General features: G+C 41.3%; 1 protein-coding gene across 1 annotated transcript; it reads right to left on the reverse strand.

Annotated features, from left to right (window-relative positions):
* Nucleotides 1-4384: 4384 nt before the first annotated feature.
* On the reverse strand, nucleotides 4385-22160 carry LOC134447699 (high affinity immunoglobulin epsilon receptor subunit gamma-like). Its single transcript, XM_063197297.1, has 5 exons — nucleotides 22028-22160; nucleotides 15697-15791; nucleotides 15183-15212; nucleotides 6154-6183; nucleotides 4385-5848 (listed from the first exon to the last, which is right to left on the reverse strand). The coding sequence occupies exons 1-5, from the start codon at nucleotides 22080-22082 to the stop codon at nucleotides 5786-5788; spliced, it is 273 nt and encodes a 90-aa protein (XP_063053367.1). The 5' UTR covers nucleotides 22083-22160; the 3' UTR covers nucleotides 4385-5785.
* Between the last annotated feature and the right edge of the window lie 3232 nt (nucleotides 22161-25392).

Consider the following 25392-nt stretch of genomic DNA (forward strand, 5'->3'; position numbering starts at 1 on the left):
TTTCTTTATCTTTTGAGGAGACAAAGCAAAAATAGTTTTTACTCTATTATAAACCTATAATGAGATGTAGTAAAATAAATCTTGAATCTTGAATCTTTACTGAGACCAAAACTGGGTATGAGAGCCGAGGAATTTAAAGATTTCATATACTTAAAGGTGCACTGTGTAGAAACGGTGGCCAGAATAGGTATTGCAACTATGCAGCTCATTGAAACTGTGCTATCTACTGACAAATGTGATATTTTCCTGAATATTCACTAAATAATGACTAATATAATAAAGAATGACTCATAATGAATACTTAGAGTTTGATGGTGGTGATAAATCTTCATGAAAAATGTAACATTAGTGAATGGGCAGCATGAATCCAGGGAATAAACTACTTGAAATATTACACAGTGCTAGCCTCGCGACGCCATCCTCTGTACTCCACCCAAAGATTTTGGCTCCGCACATCGTCTGGCAAAAGCCTCGAGCTCGGTTCTCTCAGTGTTTCGCCAATCAGCAAACAGTTGAGAGTGGTGACGTAGAACTCACCCGCGAGCTCCGTTACTGATTGGTTAAGGTACTATGTGAAAATGAAGGTTCAAATGATTTAATTGACCATCCTCCAATGGTGATTCCTGCAGTTTTGAAATCGCATCTGCCATTCAGTCACTCTATAGTGCTGTAATTCAAGACCAGTCACTGCCACTGCTCTCAGGCTCATGTTCATCTTCCATGGCTGGACTGGTAGTCTGGCATACAGGGTATTTTCCCGGTGGGCCAGCAGTTCTCAGGGCTGATGCTCTTGTCTTTTGTTTGGTCGGTTGGTGGTTAGGGTTTTCCTTACAGCCCAGCCATGAATTTAGATGGGGCTCCCCATTGGTCTATCTATATAGACTGAGCTAATATGTGAAAAGTGAAAGCCCATTGGGAAACTCCAACTCCCATTGTCATTGTGACACAGCACTCCACAGCACACAAGTGAACACTGCACACTGCACACAACGAAATTGCATTTATGCCTCACCCGTGCAAGGGGGCAGCCCTCAGTGGCGCCCCATGGGGAGCAGTGCGGTGGGACGGTACCATGCTCAGGGTACCTCAGTCATGGAGGAGGATGGGGGAGAGCACTGGTTGATTACTCCCCCCACCAACCTGGCGGGTCGCGAGTCGAACCGGCAACCTCTGGGATGCAAGTCTGACGCCCTAACCGCTCACCCATGACTGACCATGACTATGAATATATGTACGGAGCTAATCATAATGTCGTAGAAAAGCATGTCATCATGTCATCCTCACTTCTGAAGTGGTCTAATATCTTCTGCCTCCCAGCACCGCCTGCCTCCTCCCCCTGTTTGAGGCCTTTAAAATGACATTTGACGGTCAGGGCCGGTTCTGGCTTATTTGGTGCCCTAGGCGAGTTTGAGTTCTGGCGCCCCCCCCCCCCCCCCACCCCCACCCCCACCCCCCCCCCCCCACCCCCCCCCCCCCCCCCCCCCCCCCCCCCTTCTTATACCTTACAGATCACAAGAGTAATATCCGTAGTACGCTTAACTAAATAGCATCAAGAACAATAACCGTTTTTCATCAAATGGATTTGTGGTTCTTTTTGACAGGCGACCAACACATCAGATTGAGTCGCATGAAAGTAGCTTCACTGTGTGGTATGTTGGATGTGATGGTGGTGGGGCCCCCAACCCCAGATGAGATGGAGGTTATCAATGTGTTTGAATTGTAACGTGAAATTGAAATGCCAGGAGAGTGATACAGTAGGCCTACATTTGCATGTAAAATGCATGTGTAGACAATAAGCCTACCAAGGAGGTCTGCATTGATCTACACTACCTACAGCATCACAAAGCATGGCAGCATAACAATTTTAATAAGCTACACATTTGTGCTGTCTTCCAAACCAATTTCATTTCTGGACTGGAAATAGTGGTGCATTTGTGAGTAGGAGAATGAGAAGGGGGCTATCTATGTGTTTGAACTGGAGGGACAGGGTGAGAGAAAGGGAGAAGAGCTGTCACGCTATTGAATTTCATAATATACAAAATATAGTAAATAGCCTCACTTGTCTGCTGTGCATGGTTCTGTTACATGATTAATGTAGGCTATGTCATTCTGGTCTGGAAATTAATGTTTTTTTTAAGCTTACAACAAGCAGGTAGCCTAATTCATGTGGATGGAAGGAGATATGGCAGCTAAAATTGTTTTAAACATTGCACCAGTCTTACTTTACATTGCTTGTCAACCTAAGCAAGTAGGCCTATTATGATATCAGGTGGGTGTTAGTGAGTAGTGAGTAGGCTACTAACAGCTACTTTACTGGATTTCATTGCTTGGCATACTTGGCTAATGTTAGCATGCTAACTAGCGATTTCTCTGATCAAAAACAAAGCTCTTTTTCTCTCTAATTCCAAATAGTAACCTCATAACTATTAGGCTTTCCACAATCACAAACGGTTGCTGATTAAATCACATAGTTCCAAAACACCCTCTGAAACTCCTGCATCATGCAATGAGTGGTTTAATGAGAACATAATAATCTCCATCCAGCAGAGCAGCACTATTGTTTGCGCTTGCCCTCTGTCTCTCGAGTGAGTCTCCAAATTCAAAATAGAGCGCAGGCTGTCACTCGTCCCGCCCCCTTTCTCAGAACTGTCTGTTTATTGGTTCACAGACTTCCCAGAGACAGTTGGAAGCGATATTACTATTGGCTGAGGGGCGCTTTGCCGTGAGGAGCGCTTTCGCCACTCTTTGTTGATTGCGACTTCATAAAAAAAACTTCATATCGCAAAATTACGCATAGGAGAGCGCCATTTCGGCGCCCCTTCTTCACATGGCGCTCTAGGCGACCGTCTAGCCGGCCTATGCTAAAAACCGGCCCTGTTTGACGGTGATAACATCACTTGCAAACGGTGACATGGAAACGTGTTCTTTTTTTCTCAGCTTAGTGAGTCAAGTCTTTCTCACACCCTTCTGATCACATCTCCCTGTGAGTATGGCCTTCTCTACTTCTTCTGATAACGTATTTGACATGCACCGCCAAAAACAGCTACATGTCTTGAGCATGAGCAAGCCTATGTTCGAAAGGTGTAGTCTGGGAACGTCCCAGTTACGTATGTCCACACTCAACACGCACGCTCGTTCACACACACGCACACACGCGCATGTTCGCACGCGCGCGCACACGCACGCGCACACACGCAACACACACACACACATTATTACATTACATTGCACTTAGCTGACGCTTTCATTTATTCAAAGCGACTTACAGTTATTATTTTTCAGGGTATTGGTTACAGTCCCTGGAGCAATGTGGGGTTAGGTGCCTTGCTCAAGGGCACTTCAGCTGGAGATGTAGGGAGAGGTTAGGGGGGATCCGAACCTGCAACCCCTAGATTGAAAGACCAACTCTCTAACCGCTAGGCCACGGCTGCCACACACACACACACACACACACACACACACACACACACACACACACACACACACACACACACACACACACACACACACACACACACACACACACACACACACACACACACACACACACACACACACACACACGTGCTGCAAACATGTTACCATCATCTCAACTTTTTGTGATGATATGGCTCAGATGTGTATCCTATAGTCCACAGTTCTAGTAAAAGGGGAAAAACACTATCATATAAAGCAACAAGTACAAAAAAAAAGAATCTGACACACTCTATGTACACACCAGTGATTTTATTGTATTACAAAACAGAAATGTGCAAGCACGTTACAATCAAGAAGTTCTTGATACAGCACAGCATTAAGGTGCAACACTATAAAGGTAATGATACACAAGGGAACTTTTTGAGCTGTGTTGCTGGACAATAACATGATTTCTAACTACCTCCACCAAGGAGGTTATATTTTTGGTCGCGTTGGTTTGTCTGTCTGTCTGTTTGTTTGTCTGTTTGTTTGGCTGTCTGTCAGCAGGATCACTCCAAAAGCTAAGAACGGATTTGCATGACTCTTTGTGGAGTTGTTGGACATGAGTAAAGGAACCAGTGATTCAATTTTGGTGGTGATCCGGATCACAAACCGGAACCAGAATTTTTTTTTAAAGACTCTTCATTATTGCTAGCCTAGAAATCTAGACACCCTTAGTGACCGCAAATTTAAATTCGGGACAGGGCGAATTTTGACATTCCCGTTTCTAAGGCAGAAAGACAAAATAAAAACAGGGTGTGACATAGTCAAATGTTCTATCAACCAGCTTCTTTGGCGAAGGTCTGCACTCTCTGAGTGCATTTCTACTTCCTGATGGAATGATTAAAAGAAGTTGTCTGCCGCTAATCCACAATTTCTACACCAGTGTTTCCCAACCTTTTTTGTCTCATGTACACCCCGAGCCTTTTTGTTGTGCCCCCGAACTTGTGTTTACATCGCTTTTTCTATTCCAGTGTGATTATGCTCCATGCATTTGTTAAAATTACATTTTTCCAACTACCCCCTTCAGTGTGCTCGTGTACCCCTAGTGGTACACATACCCCTGGTTGGGAAACAGTGCTCTACACCACAGTGTCATGGTAATAAACGGTGCAAAAACAACACCTTACGTTGCCCAGACATCATAGCTCAAAGACTTGCCCAATGTTTCATCACCTGAGTATTTTGCACTGTCTGTCTGTGTATTACTTTTCGCGTGTGAATCTGTGTTGACATGTCTGTGCCTCTTTGTGTTATTCCTTGCTGCTTACAGTTTGAACTGCTAGCCTTGGGGTGAAAAAAAACACATTGAATCCTGATGACATTTAAACAGTGTCACGCCTCCGCCTAAGCTTGTGCCCTGCTCTATTACACACAGAGAGAGAATTAAAAAAACATTGACAGCCAGAAAGACAAACAAAAAGGTGAACTCTAAATTATTATTATTATTGTTTTAATTTAACTTGTACATCTAATAATTCAGCAAAGCAACCAAAGCCTATTTCCCTATACGAAACAGGTATATGACATGAAATATCACAATAGTATAGCTGCAACAGCGAAATCTATTTTGAAATAAAAAATATATTATTGCCATGCAGATTGTGAGAAGAAGCGGTTATATGAGAGCTCTATAGTCAGGCAGGTCCGAGAGCAGGAGCACGGTGAAATTTCGCAGAGTTAATTAAACAACTGAGAGAGTGGGATTCAACAAAATCGAGTTGGTGGTAACGCTTTACATTAAGGTACAGTAATTGTAGTTTCTGGGTAACAACAGGGGAGCAGAGAGAAGGACATGGTATCTAACTGGTAAAAAGGGGTAATTACAAAGTAAATACAATATACACATATCTCAAGAATTACTCTGAAACTACTGCGTATTTTCTAACCATCTAATCATCTAACTTCTCTCTGTTACTCTGTTGTTACCCAATTAATGGTATTTACTTTGTAATTTCCCCCTTTTTACCCGTTAGAGACCGTGAATTTCTCTCTGTTAGCCTGCTGTTCTCCAGAAAGTACACAGTAATTATATGTATGGTAACTGTACCGTAAAGTGAAGCGTTGCCGAGTTGGCCCCTACTCTCTAAATGTTGGATTAGCACTGTGGGATGTTATTGTGTGCGATGTGGTTCGACAGGTGAGTGCGATGTGGTTCGGCAGGTGAGTGCGATGTGGTTCGACATGGTGAGTGCGATGTGGATCGACAGGTGAGTGTGATGTGGATCGACAGGTGAGTGCGATGTGGTTCGACAGGTCAGTGCGATGTGGTTCTACAGGTCAGTGCGATGTGGTTCGGCATCAGAGGAGGCTGAGCAGGCCGCATCCCTCACGCCTTCACCTTCTTCACCTGGATAGACTCATAGGTGTCCGGGGCATGGGGGCTCAAACCCTATAGGACAGGAAAGAGAGAGAGAGAGAGAGAGAGAGAGAGAGAGAGAGAGAGAGAGAGAGAGAGAGAGATTAGAATCAGATACAGAAGAGAGAGTGAGAAGAAAAAATACAAAGAGAGAGACAGAGAGAGAGGTGGATAGTAGATAGAAAGAGAGATATGAGAATCAGATACAGAGGAGAGAGAGAGTACAGACAGAACGGCAAAAGCATAAAGAGGCAGAAACCCACACCCCCCCCCACCCACACACACACACACACGCGCACAGTCTATGAAATCAAAATGAGGCGAGTCAGCCATCTTACCTGATAAATGCCCTCGCCTGGTTTGGCAGCCTAAAAAGTGGACAAGACAGGATGTAGAGGTGAGACCACTGACTCTTGTTACTGTATCATCAGAGATGCTTTAAGTATATAGAGATATGCCAATGTAATAGGTTTCTATGGGCACCTAACATGACCAGCTTCCGGTCTGCCTAAAGGGGCGTGTCATAATACTCCTACCATTGAATAGAACAGTCCTTAGGTCTGCCTAGGTCTGCCTAAAGGGGGATTCCCCCCCTCCCCCTTCCAATAATAGAACCCGGAAACAATGGGCCAATGGAATCTCTCTCTCTCTACTCTCTCTGGTATCATTGGGTGGGACACATTTGTGACCTAACGCTGTGCAAAATGGAGGTTCTTCAGTTTGCCACTGTGGGGTGGGGGAACCTAAAGGTTCTATGGGGGAACCTTTATTCTTTATTCTTCTTAGAGTGGGAGATTCTTTTGGGATCTTTGAAAACAAATGTACAGGTGAGGAGGGCCAAGTGTGTATCCCCTTAATGCACGCCGTAGGCTACCTCCAGTGGCACGCTAATAGACACAATGAAAGTTAACTACAATAGTACTACACTACTATGACAGTGTGCGGGGCCTTTAGTAATACATTACGATCTGGTCATTGCCATTCTGGTAACAGCTAATTTATAATGCTGTGTCTTGAGGGGTTAAGGTGCTGGTTACACAAATGTGTGTTTTGAAAAAAAAAATCAGTTTATGTGTAAACGCGACATGTGGATAAAAAAATAAAAACTTCATTGTAATAGATGCGCTTTATCCCCCTACAGGGGATATTTTTAAAACCAGAGTTTTGAAATGTGCATTCTAAATGTGCATACTCTGTTCATTTGTTAACGAGAGATCAAAACTCTTATACTTGTAAATGGCTACTGGGTGTTTGGCCTTATACCCAATTCTTCGCTGTCATGGGTGTCACATCAGGAAACTTGTACGGCTGGGGACACCACATGAACTTGACCAGGCGAAATGAACTTTGCCATCCTATGAGGGAATCGAAGTGTGGTGATGGCAAATGAACAGGGGCGAAGCAGAGTTCAAATATTAATATTCCGCAAACGAGGAGCGGATTTAGCCTGCGGTGGCCGATCAAATCAGCAAAATAAATATTTCAGTTGATTGATTCGCTCGGACAACCTGTTAGCGGTCAGAGTTTGCCTCTCCTCACTTCGCTCATTTTGCCTCCATGTGTCGCCAGCATCCCTACCTCAGTTAACCTTTGGAAAAAAGAAGGAATTTAGTTTGTTCATTTTTATTGGGGAGGGGGGGGGTGTCATATTGTATTGTATATGAATGAAACTCTCTCTCTCTCTCTCTCTCTGTGTGTGTGTGTGTGTGTCTGTGTGTGTGTGTGTGTGTGTGTGTGTGTGTGTGTGTGTGTGTGTGTGTGTGTGTGTGTGTGTGTGTGTGTGTGTGTGTGTGTGTGTGTTTCCACTGCACTGACCTCTAAAGAGCACTGTTCCTAAATCTATGTATTGCCCCTGCCTGCCTGCTGTTCCTAAATCTATGTATTGCCCCTGCCTGCCTGCTGTTCCTAAATCTATGTATTGCCCCTGCCTGCCTGCTGTTCCTAAATCTATGTATTGCCCCTGCCTGCCTGCGTGCTAAATCTATGTATTGCCCCTGCCTGCCTGCTGTTCCTAAATCTATGTATTGCCCCTGCCTGCCTGCGTGCTATTTCTAGACAGGCTGACAGACATCGGGGAGAATGTTCCTCTTTCTGTTTCTGTTAGCCTCAACGTTCACCTCTACCCACACACACACATGCATGAACATGAACACACCACACACACACACACACACATACACATACACGCACGCACGCACGCACGCACACACACACACACACACCTTTCAAAATGTTTTCTTTCTGTCGAGCGTGACTTGATGCTGCCCTGACTGTCTTTATTGCTTCGAACACCCACCGCAAGAAGCTAGTTAGATTTTGGCCCAGATTTGTAAAATCAGTCAAAGGTGAAACGGATTGCCAAACGTTTTTGCATTTTGCAGTGTTTGCTCAACTCTACATATATGGCAATGCATGTTGGCTAGATAGTGCAGTACATTCATAGCCTATTTTACTCTGTTGTACTAAAATATATATCTTTCCTTTCACTAGAGAGTCTTCCATGTATGTTTTTCTGAAGAAAAACAAAAAGGTTTCATGTTCTTTTTTTCATTCTCTTCATGATTATGTTGTACATATCTTCTTTTGCTTTTGCCTTTCTCTAAATGTATCGTATTATGTATACCTTTTTCAACAAATGTTCTATTACCTCCACCAAACAGGTTATGCTTTCGGATTTGGATGAAACCTTGTGGAGTTGTTGGAATTAATTTTGGTTTTGGTGGTGATGCGGATCATGAACCGGAACCAGGATTTTTAAAAAAGATTCTTCACCATTGCGGGATATGGCGAATTTTGACATTCAAGTTTCTAATTCCACAAAAATAAGACAGAAAGACTTTTTTTTTTTAAATAGGGTGTAACATGGTCAAATGTTCTATAAAACAGCTTCCTTGGCAAAGGTCTCTGAGTGCGTTTTTCACGATTATGTACCACTTACTCTATTGTGTAACCAAACTGTTTTATAAATGTGCTATGGAAAATGCAATTAACAGGTTTTTTTGTTAAATCTTTTTATTTCAAAGGACATTCAATCTTTCATATACTTTACAACAATTGAACTGTCTACCCAAGACTACTTCAATAAATACATGTATTGAGCCCCAAACGTTTTTTTAACAGGCTACAATCCCAAAACATGTGTATTAACGTCCCTTCAACCTTATTACATCTTTGACACACAGCTGTGATATCTTTTGATATTTTGTGCATTTTTGAAGGGGTTAAATAGGTTTTGTAGATAAATTTGAAAGTTGCTTCTTTGATTTTATTGCTAGTGAAGGGGAAATTAATGTTATTACAAATATTTAACCATGCGTTATCATCAAATATTTTCCCTATATCATTCTCCCATATCTTTCTCAACCCCACAAATAATGATGGGCCTTCTCTTGTCATAAGGTTGTAAAATATACTTATTTTCCCTTTTAAAGTTTCTGAAGAAAATAGCAACTCCTCTATTTTCGATAATTTAACCCTTAATTGCCTTTCTTTAATAAATGTTGTAATAAGGCTTCTTAGTTGTAAGTAGCCTACAACCCTCATGTTACCCTTGGGGTCAATTTGACCCAATTCAATGTTTAACACCTGGAAAATAAATGAAGTACATATTTCTTCTGACTCATATTTGATGACTTTTCCTGAAGTAGATGGGATAAATGTGAAAAAAGTGAAATTTCAACAAAAATGTTTTTCCTAAGTGTTGTACACATTTTTGTTACATCCGTGTTCCATGGGGTCAATTTGACCCCAATTGTTTCAAGTGTATAAAACATATAAATGGAACACCCATATTTTGCAAATAAATGTTAAAATCTGTTTAGATAATGTGAAATACATGAAAATAAGCTATTCAGCCATGTTTCTTCTGAACATTTTGCTTTTGTTTGGGCCCTGATAACTAAAAATACTAATGATATGGGGGAGGCCTGAAACTAATTCACGGCAACATTTTGGGCAGTGGTGGCTACAGCATTGACATTTTCACAAAATCCACCAATTGAACCATGTTGTACCTATAGCACCATCATGGCACCCACCACAGCTGTTCTGTGCCAAGCATACATAAAATTATAAGTGATGGTATGTTTGAAGAGAAGCTTTATGATTGTGATCCAAATATTGAAATGGACTGTTTTGATGGTGAAAAGCTGTCGTACTTCTTTAGATGGAGACGATCTCAAGTTTATTTGCTAATTTGAGAGATATAATGGTGCTATTCTTCTCCTCTCTTCAGTATGTTGTTCCAAATTGACTTAAGTTGTCTTCAGCATTGGTTATAAACTGGTGCTACCTGACATAGAGAATGAAGGAACAGCAACAGTTGTAACTTTTGTGAAGGACATACACTTTGGCATCCATACAGGGGCGGAGTGGCCCACCTTTTCCCACCGGGAGAATTTTCCCCTTGGCGGCCCTCTTTTAAAAAAAACAAAAAAAAACCAAAGCGAACAACATGGTTTCCTAACCAAAAAGACAAAAGCCACGAAATCTGCAGTCGTACTACATGTGAACATTAGTGTTGTCAAAATATCAACCTGAATTGGAGAATTTAGCCTACACCTTGATGAAATGCACAGCCAGTGGTGTAGTCTACGTAAAACGCAGGTATACGCACCCATTTCAAAATTTCAGGGATTACAGTACCCACTTAAAATTGATTGATCCATTATTTACAATAGCACAAATATATACAGTACACATCAAAAAATGCTCAAATATACAGTATACCCACTTCAAAAAGTAGACTACACCACTGGAGCCATCATCACAGTCCAAAGCATTCATAGGCCTACTAGGTTAGGCTACATCACGCTACTGTTCCATGCAAATGTGCACTCCACTGTCATTTTGACAGTTTGAAATTGAAATATCGTTTAAGGAAGACAGGATGAGCATGGGCACAAAGTTTTGAGTGTTGGGATTTTTAGAAGAGTAGGCTTACAAAATATAGTGTAGCCTATAGCTTACAAAAAGTCTGTCTACATTGTGCAATAAACATGCAGCAAATAAGCCAAACCTAGCTACTTCAAAGCACAACCATAAGTCAACAAAATGTATAACCAAACGGTGTAGGCCTACCTTAAAACGCTGTCTTCGTCGCAGCAAATGTCTTTGTTTCTTGCAATCACTCTACTTTAATCCACAGCTTAGCCTACACACCCAGCACTGGTCACATCAGAATCTTGTGTGGTAATTATTTTGTTCCATTTCTTCAGGCATAGGCTACATTCTACAAAACCCATTGCTTCTGTTAGGTGCAGTTCTCTTCCTTACCACTTGGTGGAGTCTGTTCGTAACCCAATTCAATAACCACAGAGCAAGTGAATCTGGACTGGAAAGACTGTAAACTGTAACAGTCGTGTGGAAATCGGAAAATAAATCATAATTTATTAATATTTCCATCCTTTGGTAACCAATCTACATATCACAGGTTATTTAAATACTGAAAACGAAACTGTGTTACTAAGATCTTGTAAACTTCCGCGATCTACGGTGTATGAAAATTATCAGTAGAGAAGGGGTGTGGCCAATTTACTGTTTGACACCGTCAGTGAGGTATTGCCGTCTGGTATACGGTATAAATACTGGCTAGTCATTTCTAATGAAGCATGGGGAAGTGGAAATTGGGAAGTCAGTGCATATAAGTACAATCTCAAAACTTCAGGGCCGGATAAGAACGCAGGGCGGCCGCGATATTACATTTCACGGCCGCGGCCCACCGGGACAAGTCCCCGATCTCCCGACGGCCACTCCGCGCCTACAGCCATACCACAAGTTCTCCAGTGGGCATACATAGTGAATAGAAGTAAACATACAAGTTGCTAGCCCTGTTCCTTCAAACATTACCCCACAACCATGACCATGTAATATGTCTACAAGGAGCACATGCAAAAAAAAATTCCTTATGTGCACACTAATTCAAGCGTAGAAACAATGTAGAAAACAATGATTTTCTATGTTGTTCCCGAAACTCTTGGTTGGCAATGTATCCATGTTCTTACCTAACTATTATACTTGTGCTATAAATATACATTCAATCATTAACAAAATGAATGATGGACTTAAAAAAACCTTCTGAATAACTTTGTGAAGCACTCTGTTAACATTGTGAAGCACATTGAGGTGCACCTGTGTATGAAATGCGCTATATAAATAAACTTGCCTTGCCTTGCCTTGAATGTTTGGGAATATGTCTATTTCTTTTAGGGTCAAATCGAGATATGGTAATAGATAGATAAATAGTGGTAATAGATATGGTAATAGATAGATAAATAAAAATTAAAATTCTTTTCAAATGTTATAAGTAATAGAAATTCATATTTAAGGAGTATATGGAGCCAATACAATTTCAATAATATGTGTCCATCTTTTTTTAGACCAATTCATGACATTTTATTGCTATTTTTTCTAATTTGCGCCTAGTGATGGTTAAGTTTTTTTGGTGTGTGGGCTATGTGTGGGGGTGCTAGGATATATTTAATTGACTTTTTATGTCACCAACAGAGCAATAATACATATCTGAGACATAAACATGTGCCAAAGTGTTGTTTTCTACTGATTTTGTAGACATTTAAGTGGTTGGGGTCAAATTGACCCCAAGGATCACGGATGTTCCAAAATTTGAGGGTAACAGGAGGGTTAAAGAATAGCTTATCTGGGAGCTTAAATTATAACTTTAAATCCATGAATGATTTAATCTTGAGATCCATATTTAACAGTTTGACTTCAAAATGACTTAACAGTTTGACTTAAACTACATATACCGTTGCTGTTTCCATTTGCAAGAGCAGCTGCGCTGAGATTAGGGTTTGAGATTGGGATTGGGGGTTGCCATGGCAACAATCGAGATGAAATTCACTTAGCTGATCAACCAAATGCAAAATATAAAGGGTCAGTTGTTTAAAAAAGAAGCTGTGATTGGACGTGGTTAAGGACGTGGGTTTTAGATCTTCTCACTACGCCTCCATCCATGTCTTAAGTGCCCTTGAGCATAACCCCACATTGCTCCCTGGACTGTAACCAACACCCTGTAAATAACTGGATAATAAGAGTTCGGATGCAAAACCCCCTAAGTGCCTTTTCAGAAAACAATCTTAATTCATTTTTATTTAATACAAAGCTGTCAAAATTGCATTTTTAAAAATTATTTATGTCATATAGCTATTTAGGCCTGTATGTAGCCTATTATCAAGTACATGAATGTAAACCAAACCCACAACGGGGTTCTCTAAAAATATAGAAGTGCAGGTCTTCAGAAAAAAGAGTTAGGGGTTTTTGCATCTGAACTCTTCAACTGTAACTTGCTTTGGATTAAAAAAGCGTCAGCTAAGTGTAATGTAGGTTAAAACAAGCTGATATTAGAGGCTCTCCATGAAAGGGTTAACATAATGCTTTTGGTACGGGCTTTTTCTGTGACATCCTGTTGCGCAATAAAATAGTTATCTACACATTGTTATCAGTATTGGATCTACTCCCCTGTCTTTCTTTAAATGTTCTATGTCAGTCACTTTCCACTCAGCAATGTTGTTTTCTCTTACAGGAAAGTGTGTGTGTGTGTGTGTGTGTGTGTGCGTGCGTGCGTGTGTGTGCATGTGCGTGCGTGCGTGCGTGCGTGCGTGCGTGCCTGCGTGCGTGCGTGCATGCGTGTGTGTGTGTGTGTGCGTGCGTGCGTGTGCGTGCGTGCGTACGTGGTGCTTGTGTGTTTTTCCCTTTCTGTATGAAAACTACATGTAAATTCTTGGATTTTATTCTCACTTTTATGTTATATTATTTATATTTATATATTTATGTTAAGGATAAAAAAGGAAAATAGCTGCAAGATGTAGACCTAATTAGAAGCGATCAGAAGAAAACTGTAATTTGTGAACAAACTTGCAGTAAAGTAATAAAAAAAAACCTAAATAATGTTCTGACATAATTTGTTATTTCAGTCATTCCTGCACTGTATTGTAGACTAATAGAGGATTTACTGTATTGTAGACTAATAAAGGATTTACTTGGCAAATCTCAAACCCCCAGGAGCCCTGTCCTGAGTAGGTATTTTAAGAATGTTGGGTGAGAGGATCACTTTGTATTTTTTCAGCATTTTTTAATACTAAGGGGGACGTTGGCAGCAGTGGTGTAGTCTACGTAGAATGCGGGTATACGGAATATACCCACTTCTAAATTTCAGGGATTTCAGTATACCCACTTAAAATTGATTGATCCATTATTTTGAATAGCACAAATATAGACAGTATACCCACTTCAAAAAATGCTCAAATATACAGTATATCCACCATAAAAAAATAGACTACACCACTGGTTGGCAGGCTTATTATGAGGTCAAGGGGGCGCTGGCAGGCTTATTATGAGGTCAAGGGGGTGCTGGCAGGCTTATTATGAGGTCAAGGGGGCGTTGGCAGACTTACCATGAGGTTAAGGGGCTGTTTGTTCAAACACTGTTGAGAGCCACTGTTAGAGTTTTCAGGCCGACCAGAACAAACTGGCGCCTGAACCAGTTACGTTCAGCACTGAAGTGCTTATCTGCGAACCGCCCGTGTTCTTCATACCGGGCTCTGAACCTGTTCCGCACGTGACTGTGTTACCCGGATGAACCTGCTGACGGTCACGTTGTCGTCACGGTTCACGGAGAAAAAACAAGTTTCCGGTTTGCGAACGCTAAGATCTGTGGCGTGAACGGCGGCCAGTTCACGATGAGTTGCGGGAACAGGCACCGGCACGGTTCTCAGTCGGCCTGAATGCGCCATCTTAGGGCTGCACGATTATGGAAAAAATCATAATCACGATTATTTTGGTCAAAATCATAATCACGATTATTAATCACGATCATTGATTTCATATTGATGAATTACATACAGGATGAGCAAAATAAAATGAATTGTAATAATTATGTAAAGGCAATAGCATGAAACTTAAGTGGACAGATATCTGGCCAGAAATACCAGCCTGTCAGTATGTTCTGGCTTCAAGGATGCTCTCAAAAGTCGGTCACTATTGCCACGATTAAAATCATGAATTCGATGTCACTATTTTATCACGATTTTGATTATTTTTCAATTAATTGTGCAGCCCTACGCCATCTGATACATTATATGGCATGGCTACTCTACAGAAGCTGCATACTACATGCAGATACATCATAGACATGTATGCACTCTGGCACACAATACACACAACACAACATATCCGGTGCATAGCCGTGTGCGTACGCACGCGCACACACATATACACACACACACACACACACACACACACACACACACACACACACACACACACACACACACACACACACACACACACACACACACACACACACACACACACACACACACACACACAAACATAAGTAGTGGTCACGTACCCCAGATTTCTTCGGCCCCGAGTAAGTCATCTGTGGGTAGAAGAGGATGGGTCTTTACAACTGCTGACACTTTCATACAAAGCATAGCGGTTGCACTCTCTCTCTCTCTCTCTCTCTCTCTCTCTCTCTCTCTCTCTAATATGTTTTGCAATAATGTGTATGATGTTTTGTGTATTGTGGTGGACAGTCAACCTGCTGAGTCAAAGGTCAGTATAAAATTCTGAGGTGTAATTTCAACTCAACAGCTGATAACATTTGCACAATACTGTGTGTTATTATTCCTGCAAATGTCACACTGATCAAAGAGTAAAAAGTAGTTTTGTCACACACACACATGCACGCATGCATGCACACACACACACACACACACACACACACACACACACACACACACACACACACACACACACACACACACACACACACACACACACACACACACACACACACACACACACACACACACACACACACACACACACACGTGTGCATATTACACAACTGTGAACCTTACCCTGAGTCTGATGTACATCACTGTAAGTGTAAGTGCGTACAGGCCCAGAATCGCGTCCAGAATGTAGCACAACTTCTCATTCGGAATATCTTCAGCTATTAAAAAAAAGCACACACACACACACACACACACACACACACACACATGCGCGCACGCGCACGCACGCACACACACACACGTGCACGCGCACACACACGCACACACACACACACACACACACGCAAACACACACACGCACACAAACACACACGCGCACACACACACAGACACACACACAAACACACGCACGCACGCACACACACACAGACGCACAAACACACACACACACACGCGTGCACGCGCACACACGCACACACACACACACACACACGCAAACACACACACGCACGCACGCACACACGCGCACACACACACAGACACACACACAAACACACACACACACACACACACACACACACAAACACACACACACACACACACACACACACACACACACACACACACACACACACACACACACACACACACACACACACACACACACACACACACACACACAGTTATTTACTAAACTGTGACACTGACACAACTGTTTACAACTGTTGTGTCTTTTAAGCTTCATGTTAAGCAATTGGTGTCAAAGCTAAAATTAAAGTTGGGGTTTTATTACAGAAACAGAGCTTGTTTCTCTCAGTCTGCAAGAAGGAAGTCGGTAGAAGCTACATATTTGCCTGTTTTAGATTATGGGGACATTTTTTATAGAAATACCACCAAGGCACTTTTACAATCACTTGATTCTACTTATCACTCTGCTTTAAGATTCATAACTAGAAGAAAGCATTCTACACACCATTGTGTGTTGTATGACCTACTAAGCTGGCCATCATTACATACTAGACAGCATAAACACTGGCTTCTGTTTATATATAAGGCCATAGTTGGCCAGCTCCCCTTTTATATACAGAGCCTTTTATCTTTTAGCAGTCAAGGATATAACCTACGCTCAAGTAGCTACATTGTTTTAAATGTCCCCATGATAAAAACAGAATTTGGTAAAACTGCTTTTATTCATTGTGCCCCAACTCATTGGAATGAACTTCAGAAATCTCTTAAGCTTGCTGTTTTTATGTCTGTAGCTGAGTTTAAAACCTATCTTAATGACACTTTTAAATCTGTCTGCACTTGCTTTTAATCTTTTAATCTCCTTCTAATCTTGTTTTATGTTTATTATTTTATGGTTTTATTGTGTAATTTTATCTCTTTATCCATATTGATTTGTTCTGTTTTGTCTGTGTCCTGTCTGTAAATGTAACTGTGATGTGTGCTGCCGCCTTGGCCAGGGCTCACTTGTAAAAGAGAATTTTATTCTCAATGTGATTTTATTTCCCTGGTTAAATAAAGGTAAGATAAAAATAAAAATAAAAAATAAAAAACAACTGGACTAGTGATTTGGGCTTTCCACCTCTTCATTCTGTTATACAACTGGAGACGCCCACACGGGGAGCGCCGTGTACTAGTGTACTAGTGCATTTCGTAGGCCAAGTGATGGTTTGATCGTACAGTGTTCACATTTTCCAACTTTTGCCCCTCATCAGACCTCACACTTCATCAGATTTCTCTCCTCATCAGACTTTGAACATTGAATTGTAAAATACTTTTACAAAAATGTGATTTAATATGCAGACATTTCCTTGTGTGTTTTACTGGTGTGCTCTGCTGTGCTCTGCAATGATCTCTCTGTGAGATCATGTCATGTCTTCCTGGCTGAAACCCACCCCTTCCTCTCTCAGGCCCTGCAGAGATGCACATCTAGCCGTTTTTCAGACCACAGGAAATAGCACTTTTATGCAATAGTAACAACAGGAATAAAATAATAACAGCTGAAATAAGTTACTTTATATACTGTATATAAAACCGGCTATCATAACAGAGACACCTCAGTGACCACATTGGGTTAAGAAATAATAATAAGAAATAATGTATGCTGACATAACTTGTTTACTATTCCATTTCAGTACATTGTAATGAAATTAATTTAGATGAATACAGTAGCCATGGTAACAATCTAAAACCTACAAGACCCCTGTTTTGGGTTGCCATTTTAAGAATATTGGGTGAGATGAAATTGCCTAGCACAGTGTTTCCCAACCTTTTTTGTCTTGCGTACCACCTAAGCCTTTTTGTCATACCATGAGTACCGCCTCACTCATGCTCTATATCCCAATCTGACTATGCTCCATACATTTTTCCATTTTTCCAAGTACCCCCTGCAGTGCTTGCTAACCCCTAGTGGTACACGTACCCCTGGTTGGGAAACACTGGCCTAGCAGACCGCCTGTGGCTACCCCAGACTTCAGCCACCTATGAGACCACTCGTGAAAAAAGTGAAGACCTACTCCGCCAAGCCAAATATTCAACTTGCAAGTGTAGACTCAATCAAACTAGTAGTTGCTGTCTCACTGTGTGTGCACCCCAGAAACGACCCAAGGTACCAAGTAGACGAGGTCGTTGAATAAGTTTTGCCATACATTTTCTGTAGGCCTATTCATTTTGGACGTGACATTGACATGTCTGACTTAGCTAATCACATAATGGCTCTGTTTCGTAAACCTGGGACATTTGAAGATATGAAATTTCCAAACGGTTTTCAATGAATCACATCATAGCTGACTTGACTTGACTTGACTCATTAGGGTGTGATTTGTAGGGAGGGATGGGTCCCCTCTTCTGGTTTTGATATGGTCACTTTTTCTACAATTGAATCATTACTTTTTAATCACAATTTAATGTAACTCCATTGATATTGTTCAAAATCTTAAACATATCCCCCCTTCTGGTTTTCTGACAAATCGCACGCTGCTCATTACCATACTATTAGCTGACTTTTAATCACTGAAATTCGCTCGGGTTGCTCAGGTCGTGTCACTCCCGGCGAATTTGCTTTGGTTTCTCAATTTGTCAACCCTCCATAGAGAAAAAATGACTTCCGTCATTCGTTGGTCATTTTTGCTGTACATGTAAGTGTATGCATCAAGTAGGCCTAGTCTATAATATCCCAGGTGAAAAAGTAGTTCAATTTAGTATAATAGAAACACAACTGACGTGTACTTAGCATGTTAAAAATGAACTAATACTTTTCCTGCAAAGAAAAAGTATGTTTACAATATGCTCATGCATGTCCCATGATGCAATGCACTTCTCGGAGCTAAATTTCTCAAACAGAAAGCCATTTATCTCGAAGGAATATCTTTGGTTTGCATGAAAATATTAGTTATTGTTACTATTCTGCCATTATCGTAGGAGTTTTTAAAATGTAAAGTGGTACATAAAAAAATGACCATGTTCCCATCATCATGACGATGATGACATATATGTCCTGCTATATATAGGCTCACACTTCCTTTTAATGATTTTCATGATATGATGGGAGGTGAGAAAGAAGTAGGTGACCAAAGGATGGACGGAGAAGATAAGTGACTAAGCATAGGAAGATGGTACAAGGTTGAGTAGGAATGATATGCGTATCTGAAATCTCTGTGGCTCTGTAAATGTCAGTTGTACTATGCATGCATATCACTAATGTGACCTGTGGCTGTGTTCAATGTACAAGCACAGAGAAACATTGTGGATCATAGTATTACATATGATATTTCACGTACTTGGGAGTATACTGTAAACGTATTTCATGCATACCTGTTGATATATTTACAATAATTAATATAATGTACTTTTTACAGACTTAACATGTTCCAATGTAGTCCAAAGAAGCATGAAGCTAATATACTTCTATTGAAGTTCAAGAGAGTCCTTCTCGGAGCGAACGAGAAATATAGTAAAGAAAAGTAAGCAGTGTGCGGTGTCTCTTGATTTTTGTTCAATACTTCTATTGAACTTCAAGTAACAATAAAATGTCATAGAAGTGTACTCCAAAACACTCTGCAGTGCAGATCTTAGGCATACTGTATCTGGCTGTTTGTAACACAGTTGCTCTCTTTTTTTGTCTGACAAAATTTAAGCAGCGCTACTTGGCTCCTCGAAACTCACTAGTGAGGTCGTAAGTAGGACTTGACATTAAAATCCAATTAGACAGCTGCTGCTGTTATATGTTAGTTTTACCAGAATGACACTGGCTACTTTTACATGAGGTTTTTAATTCTGAATCAATAATTCTAAATTAAATAGCTCAGTCGAATTGCTTTGATCTTTCATTTAATTCCGAATTGTCAAGTGTTTACATGACGCTTTCTAAGTGGAATTAAGCTTTCAGCTAATTCTGAATTAAATGTCTCATGTAAACGCAGCCAATGACCAAGTCAGTACATAAAGGCCCCGAATACCGTCATAGTGTGGCAGCCTCCAGAGCTGGTGTGTGAATGTGGGAAAGTGTGTGTGTGTGTGTGTGTGTGTGTGTGTGTGTGTGTGTGTGTGTGTGTGTGTGTGTGTGTGTGTGTGTGTGTGTGTGTGTGTGTGTGTGTGTGTGTGCGTGTGCGTGTGTGCGTGTGCGTGTGTATGTGTGCACCTTTTCACATGAAACCCGGACAATTGGCGGCGAACGGCAGCCTCCACACCTGGTGTTTGAATGTGGCTAAGTGTATATGCAGGGGCGTAAAGTGTACCCCCGCAGCCCCCGCGAGGCAGGGGGGGCCCATATGTGGCGGAGGGCCCACATGGGCCCTTGACTTGAAGAAACGGGCCCCCTCCCCATGATATTAGGCCCTCTTTTTTTGTTTGGGTTACGACAGTAAATGTGTGTATGTGTATTTTGAAAGCGCTTTGAGACAACTTTAGTTGTGATATTGCTCTATAAAATACAGATTGTATTGTATTGCATTGTAGTTTCAGTGACTATTTACAGCTTTCCACTGGTGCAATGGCGTGTAATAGTCCACATACTGTAATACAAGGCCTTTAATAATGCACTACGACTTGGTCATTGCCATTCTGGTAACTGGCAAGTTTATAACGCCATGTCCTAACTGGTTAAACAGCACACAACCAGGAGTATTTTTTTTGAGTAAGTGAGTGTGTACTTAAGTGAGTGAGTAGGCTTTATTAATCCCCAAAGCGTAAAATTGTTTGCTACCTGGTCGTCTATAACAAATTTGTATGCTTATCATACAAACATTTTTACATTTATATACAATTCAATTGTTCCATATGCTTAATCATGTTAGCTATGGTAAACTTTAATTATGCTTCTTCAAATGAGCTGTTATCTCTATTGCATATAATTAAATACAATGTCATGGCTCGGCACCAACTGAGATCTACAGTAAAGTTCAAGGTGTGAGGCAGGAGAAGGTGAACAATGAACAAAATTCAAAAGACACCACACGCTGCATACTGTTCTTTTTCTTACTTTATTTTACGGAGCGAACAACGCGTTTCGCCCAGTGCAATGAACAAACTGCATACTGTTCTTTTTCTTACTTTATTTTACGGAGCGAACAACGCGTTTCGCCCAGTGTGTCATCAGGTTCGCGCTTAAGAGTGTATTTTAAATGGGAACTAAATAAAGATGTGTCTGAGTGAGAGGTGGTGAACTTCTGTAAATGTTTCTGTAAATGTATTTCCTTCGCGCTTGGTTCACACGCATAACGCACTATTCGGAGAGCTCACTTACTGACCGCACAAGACAAAAAAAATAGACCTATTTTTCTCTGTGTGTGTGTGTGTGTGTGTGTGTGTGTGTGTGTGTGTGTGTGTGTGTGTGTGTGTGTGTGTGTGTGTGTGTGTGTGTGTGTGTGTGTGCACAGAGGACAGAGTGTGTACTAATCAACCAAGATTAGCAAGATGATTGAAAAAAAGTACATATATTGGGCATATGATCTCAGAACAAAATTGTCAAAAAGCATACGTAGATCTGAAACAAAATGAAGTGTAGCAAGACATGCAGAATCTCTCTCTCTCTCTCTATCTCTCTATCTCTCTCTCGATAATATAGTCATTCATTCAGAGCTAATATGTGTAATTTGAGCCTGTAAACATTTTTGACGATGTGATCAATCCAATTGACCACCACAGAGATGCACCTGCAATAATTCAACAAGTGAACAAATAGTTCAAATAACTCAAATAAAACTTAACTTGCAACATGAGGAAGAAGTGAGAAACATGCAATTGCACAGTGACCAGAAAATGTTCCGTAAGAAAGTTTAAGAGAGTGTTGAAGTCTAAGAGAGGGTTAAATTTCAACTGAAGTGAACATTTTATCGTGTAACACGAGGAAGAAGAAATAAGAAACACTCAATAGCACAGTGACCAGGAAATGTTTCACATCAAATGAAAAACAAACAAACAAACAAACAAACCCCAAAGAATGAACTCTTACCTGAAACCCTGTGGACGTAGAATGTCAGACACACGATGGCCCCTGCCAGATTCATCTTGGTGAAATGCAGAGAGATGTCAGGCTATGGAGAGAGAAAGAGAGAGAGACAGTGATGGCTGACACTTTGCTAGCCTGTGACATGGATGTCATGTGTGCGTGCGGCGCTTTTCTTCTTAATTTGTGTATGTGGGCTTCTGAAAAGGCAAGAGAGAAAGAGAGAGAGAGAGAGAGAGAGAGAGACAGAGAGAGAGAGAGAGAAAGAGAGAGAGAGAGAGAGACAGAGAGAGAGAGAGAGAGAGAGAGAGAGAGAGAGAGAGAGAGAGAGAGAGAGAGAGACAGAGAGAGAGTGTGTGAGAGAGAGAGAGAGAGAGAGAGAGAGAGAGAGAGAGAGAGACAGAGAGAGACAGACAGAGACAGAGAGAGAGATAGAGAGAGAGAGAGAGAGAGAGAGAGAGAGAGAGAGAGAGAGAGAGAGAGAGAGAGAGAGAGAGAGAAGGCTTGTGCTTCAGGATGTTGTGGTCGGCTTGAAGCTGCCCTTTCAGTGAGCACTCCCCTCCCCCCATCAATATCACTAACACCGCAACACACAGTAACACACACACTCATACACACACACACACACACACGCGCACACACACATGCGTGGGCACACACACACGCACACGCAAACACACACACACAGTATGCATGTACACAGTGAAAAAACTTAGAAACACATGTGCACACTCCAACTCACACACACGCACACACACAAACACACATGCAACACTTAAATGCATGTGCATGCGTATGGTTACACACACGCTCGCACACACGCACGCATGCACGCACACCCACACACGCACACACACACACACACACACACACGCACACACACACGGGCACCACAAATGAGATTGATATGAATACAGAAGTTCAGTCTTGTGGTAGTAGTTCACACCAATCGCAACAATCATACCACCTTGCCTGTCTATATACAGTACATGTTATGAATGGGGCAATGCCTTGTGCAGACGAGTGCTGATCGCAACCAAATGCAATGAGCTGTACTGTATTTGGCTGCATGCTTGCTGCAGGATAAGCGTGTGCGTGCACATTTTGCGGAGGAAAAAACGTATGACCAGTTAGCGTGAGGTAGGTCACTTGAACGCAAGGTAGGATGACACATGTGCATGGTGCAATGTGAACACAACCACACATATGGATGAGCTTCCAAAATACTGCAGAGAGCAGTAATGTTGCGATCTCAGTAGTCAAACAATGGTGGCAATTATTGACTAATAATAGATTAAACATCACTGCATACATATATTACGTGTTAATTCACCATGAATCATACATTACTTCCAACATTATTCCATTACAATTAATGTACCATTATTGTAAAGTGTTACCCTTGTACTGTATGTTGTTGATGATGTTAAGCGTACTTGAATAGGCCTACATGACCAGTCGTTATCATGATGGCCCCTTTCAGCAGGGGGGGGGGGGGGGTTCTTAGGCAATTGCCTAGTTTGTCTACCTGTTTATGACAGGCCTGCTCTCAGCTCCGCCTCCACAACCACAAGCCACTCTGAGGCCTTTTGCTATGGGTTCATTTTTACGTGAAGTCATGCACCTTGATCAATGCATTAGAAGCGGCTTTACATAAGCTGCAACTGCTGACAAAGAGATCAGCAATAATGAGTTGACCTCTTTTGAAAAGTAACATTTCAAACAATATTTCAGTAATCACATAAGTTATTTCCAAAATATGCATAAAGTAAGTAAATTCAATATTTGTTGATCTTACCACTGAAAAATATGATTACTATTATAGCTTAAGTGACACTTTTCCCCCCATTTTTGTGAATGTATGCTGGTTCTCAAAATATTGTTCAAAATGTTATGTTAACTTATTTTCAAAAGGGGTGTATTCATTATTGCTGTGCCACTGTACATACACATCACTGTCTTCTGCCTGAAACTGGTCGTCGTCATACATGCTTCACTTCAGCGTACTCAGTGGTTCCCAAACTTTTCCCCCTGTGCACCCCCTTGTACATTTCAATGTGGTTCACGCACCCCCTAAGCGAATATTTTGGTGTGCTGATGTCCATGAAAGTATGGATTCACTGCATATGTTGCACAATTGTTTTGGGGAATCCTCTTTTTACAATAATCTAGGAGTTAAACTACTGTGTAATTCACATGGACCATTCAACATACAATTCACCATACAATTAAAAACTACTTAATGTTCATTAATGCTGGAGAAAACCTCACATATCCACCATTGCTCTATTCAGCTCGTGCACCCCCTTATGGCAGGCTGCGCACCCCCAGGGGTGCACGCGCCCCAGTTTGGGAAACCCTGGCGTACTGTATTTGACCTCAAGGCTTATTCACTTCTCTGCCGAGGCCTACTTTCTATCTCCACATTTAGAAGCCCACCTTATCCGTCACTGCTGCTCTCCTTTTATGCACAGACGTTCATCTGTTCATCTTAGCCGTCACTGCTGCTGTCCTCTTATGCACAGACGTTCCAGCATCGGTGTAGTCTACCTTTTTGTGGTTATACTGTATATTTTAGCATTTTTTGAAGTGGGTATACTGTATATGTTTGTGCTATTCAAAACAATGGATCAATCAATTTTAAGTGGGTACTGTATACTGAAATCCCGGAAATTTAGAAGTAGGTATACTCCGCATACCCGCGTTCTACGTAGACTACACCACTGCGTTTCAGTCAAAGACAGTTTTGCTCATAGGCAGACTAGGCTATTGTCTTGGGCCCCAACAAAACTGTCCACTGCAGGGGCCCCTAACACCATGGGAAATGCCACCAAAATAATTTTGGGAAAAAAGCCCCCCTGCCTATAGAGGCATTTTGCCTTGGGCTCAGAAATATGTTGAATCGCCACTGATTTCAGCTCACAGACCTCAGCGTTCTCTGGGGTTATACTGTATATACAAGTGTCTTTTCTGTAGGCTATATTGTTGTGGCTTTTCTCTTAAGTCACTTCAGATGTTGTCAACATGTCAAGTAGGCTACTAAAGTGATGTGTAGAGTGTAATGCAAATGAACAATTTGCTTTCGCCAGGACTTAACTTATATTATTTCTCCAAACGAGGATTTTTTATTACATGAACTGTTTGCCCCTCTCCACTCGAGGCATATTCGTTAGGCCTATATATTTTATGCATATATATTTAAAGGTACACTGTGCAGGACATGGTCAAAAAAGGTAGGCCTACTGCAACTATGCTGCTCATTGAAACTGGGCTGCCTATTGCCAAATATGATCTTTACATGAAAGATTACTAAGTAGGCTAATAAACAAATATTTTCTAGTATGGTCCAAGTAGAGTCGTTTTTGCAGCTA

This window comes from Engraulis encrasicolus, chromosome 1 (assembly GCF_034702125.1).
Source record: "Engraulis encrasicolus isolate BLACKSEA-1 chromosome 1, IST_EnEncr_1.0, whole genome shotgun sequence".
In the NCBI taxonomy this organism is placed as follows: Eukaryota; Metazoa; Chordata; class Actinopteri; order Clupeiformes; family Engraulidae; genus Engraulis; species Engraulis encrasicolus.

Bases quoted from the DNA above. Each gene is read 5' to 3' on its own strand.
- LOC134447699 (XM_063197297.1), bottom strand. From the start codon at position 22,082: ATGAATCTGGCAGGGGCCATCGTGTGTCTGACATTCTACGTCCACAGG. The intron at 15,213-15,696 runs GTAAGGTTCACA...TTCTACCCACAG, and splicing joins TGATGTACATCAGACTCAGG to ATGACTTACTCGGGGCCGAA. The intron at 6,184-15,182 runs GTACGTGACCAC...TCCACTTTTTAG, and splicing joins CGGGGCCGAAGAAATCTGGG to GCTGCCAAACCAGGCGAGGG.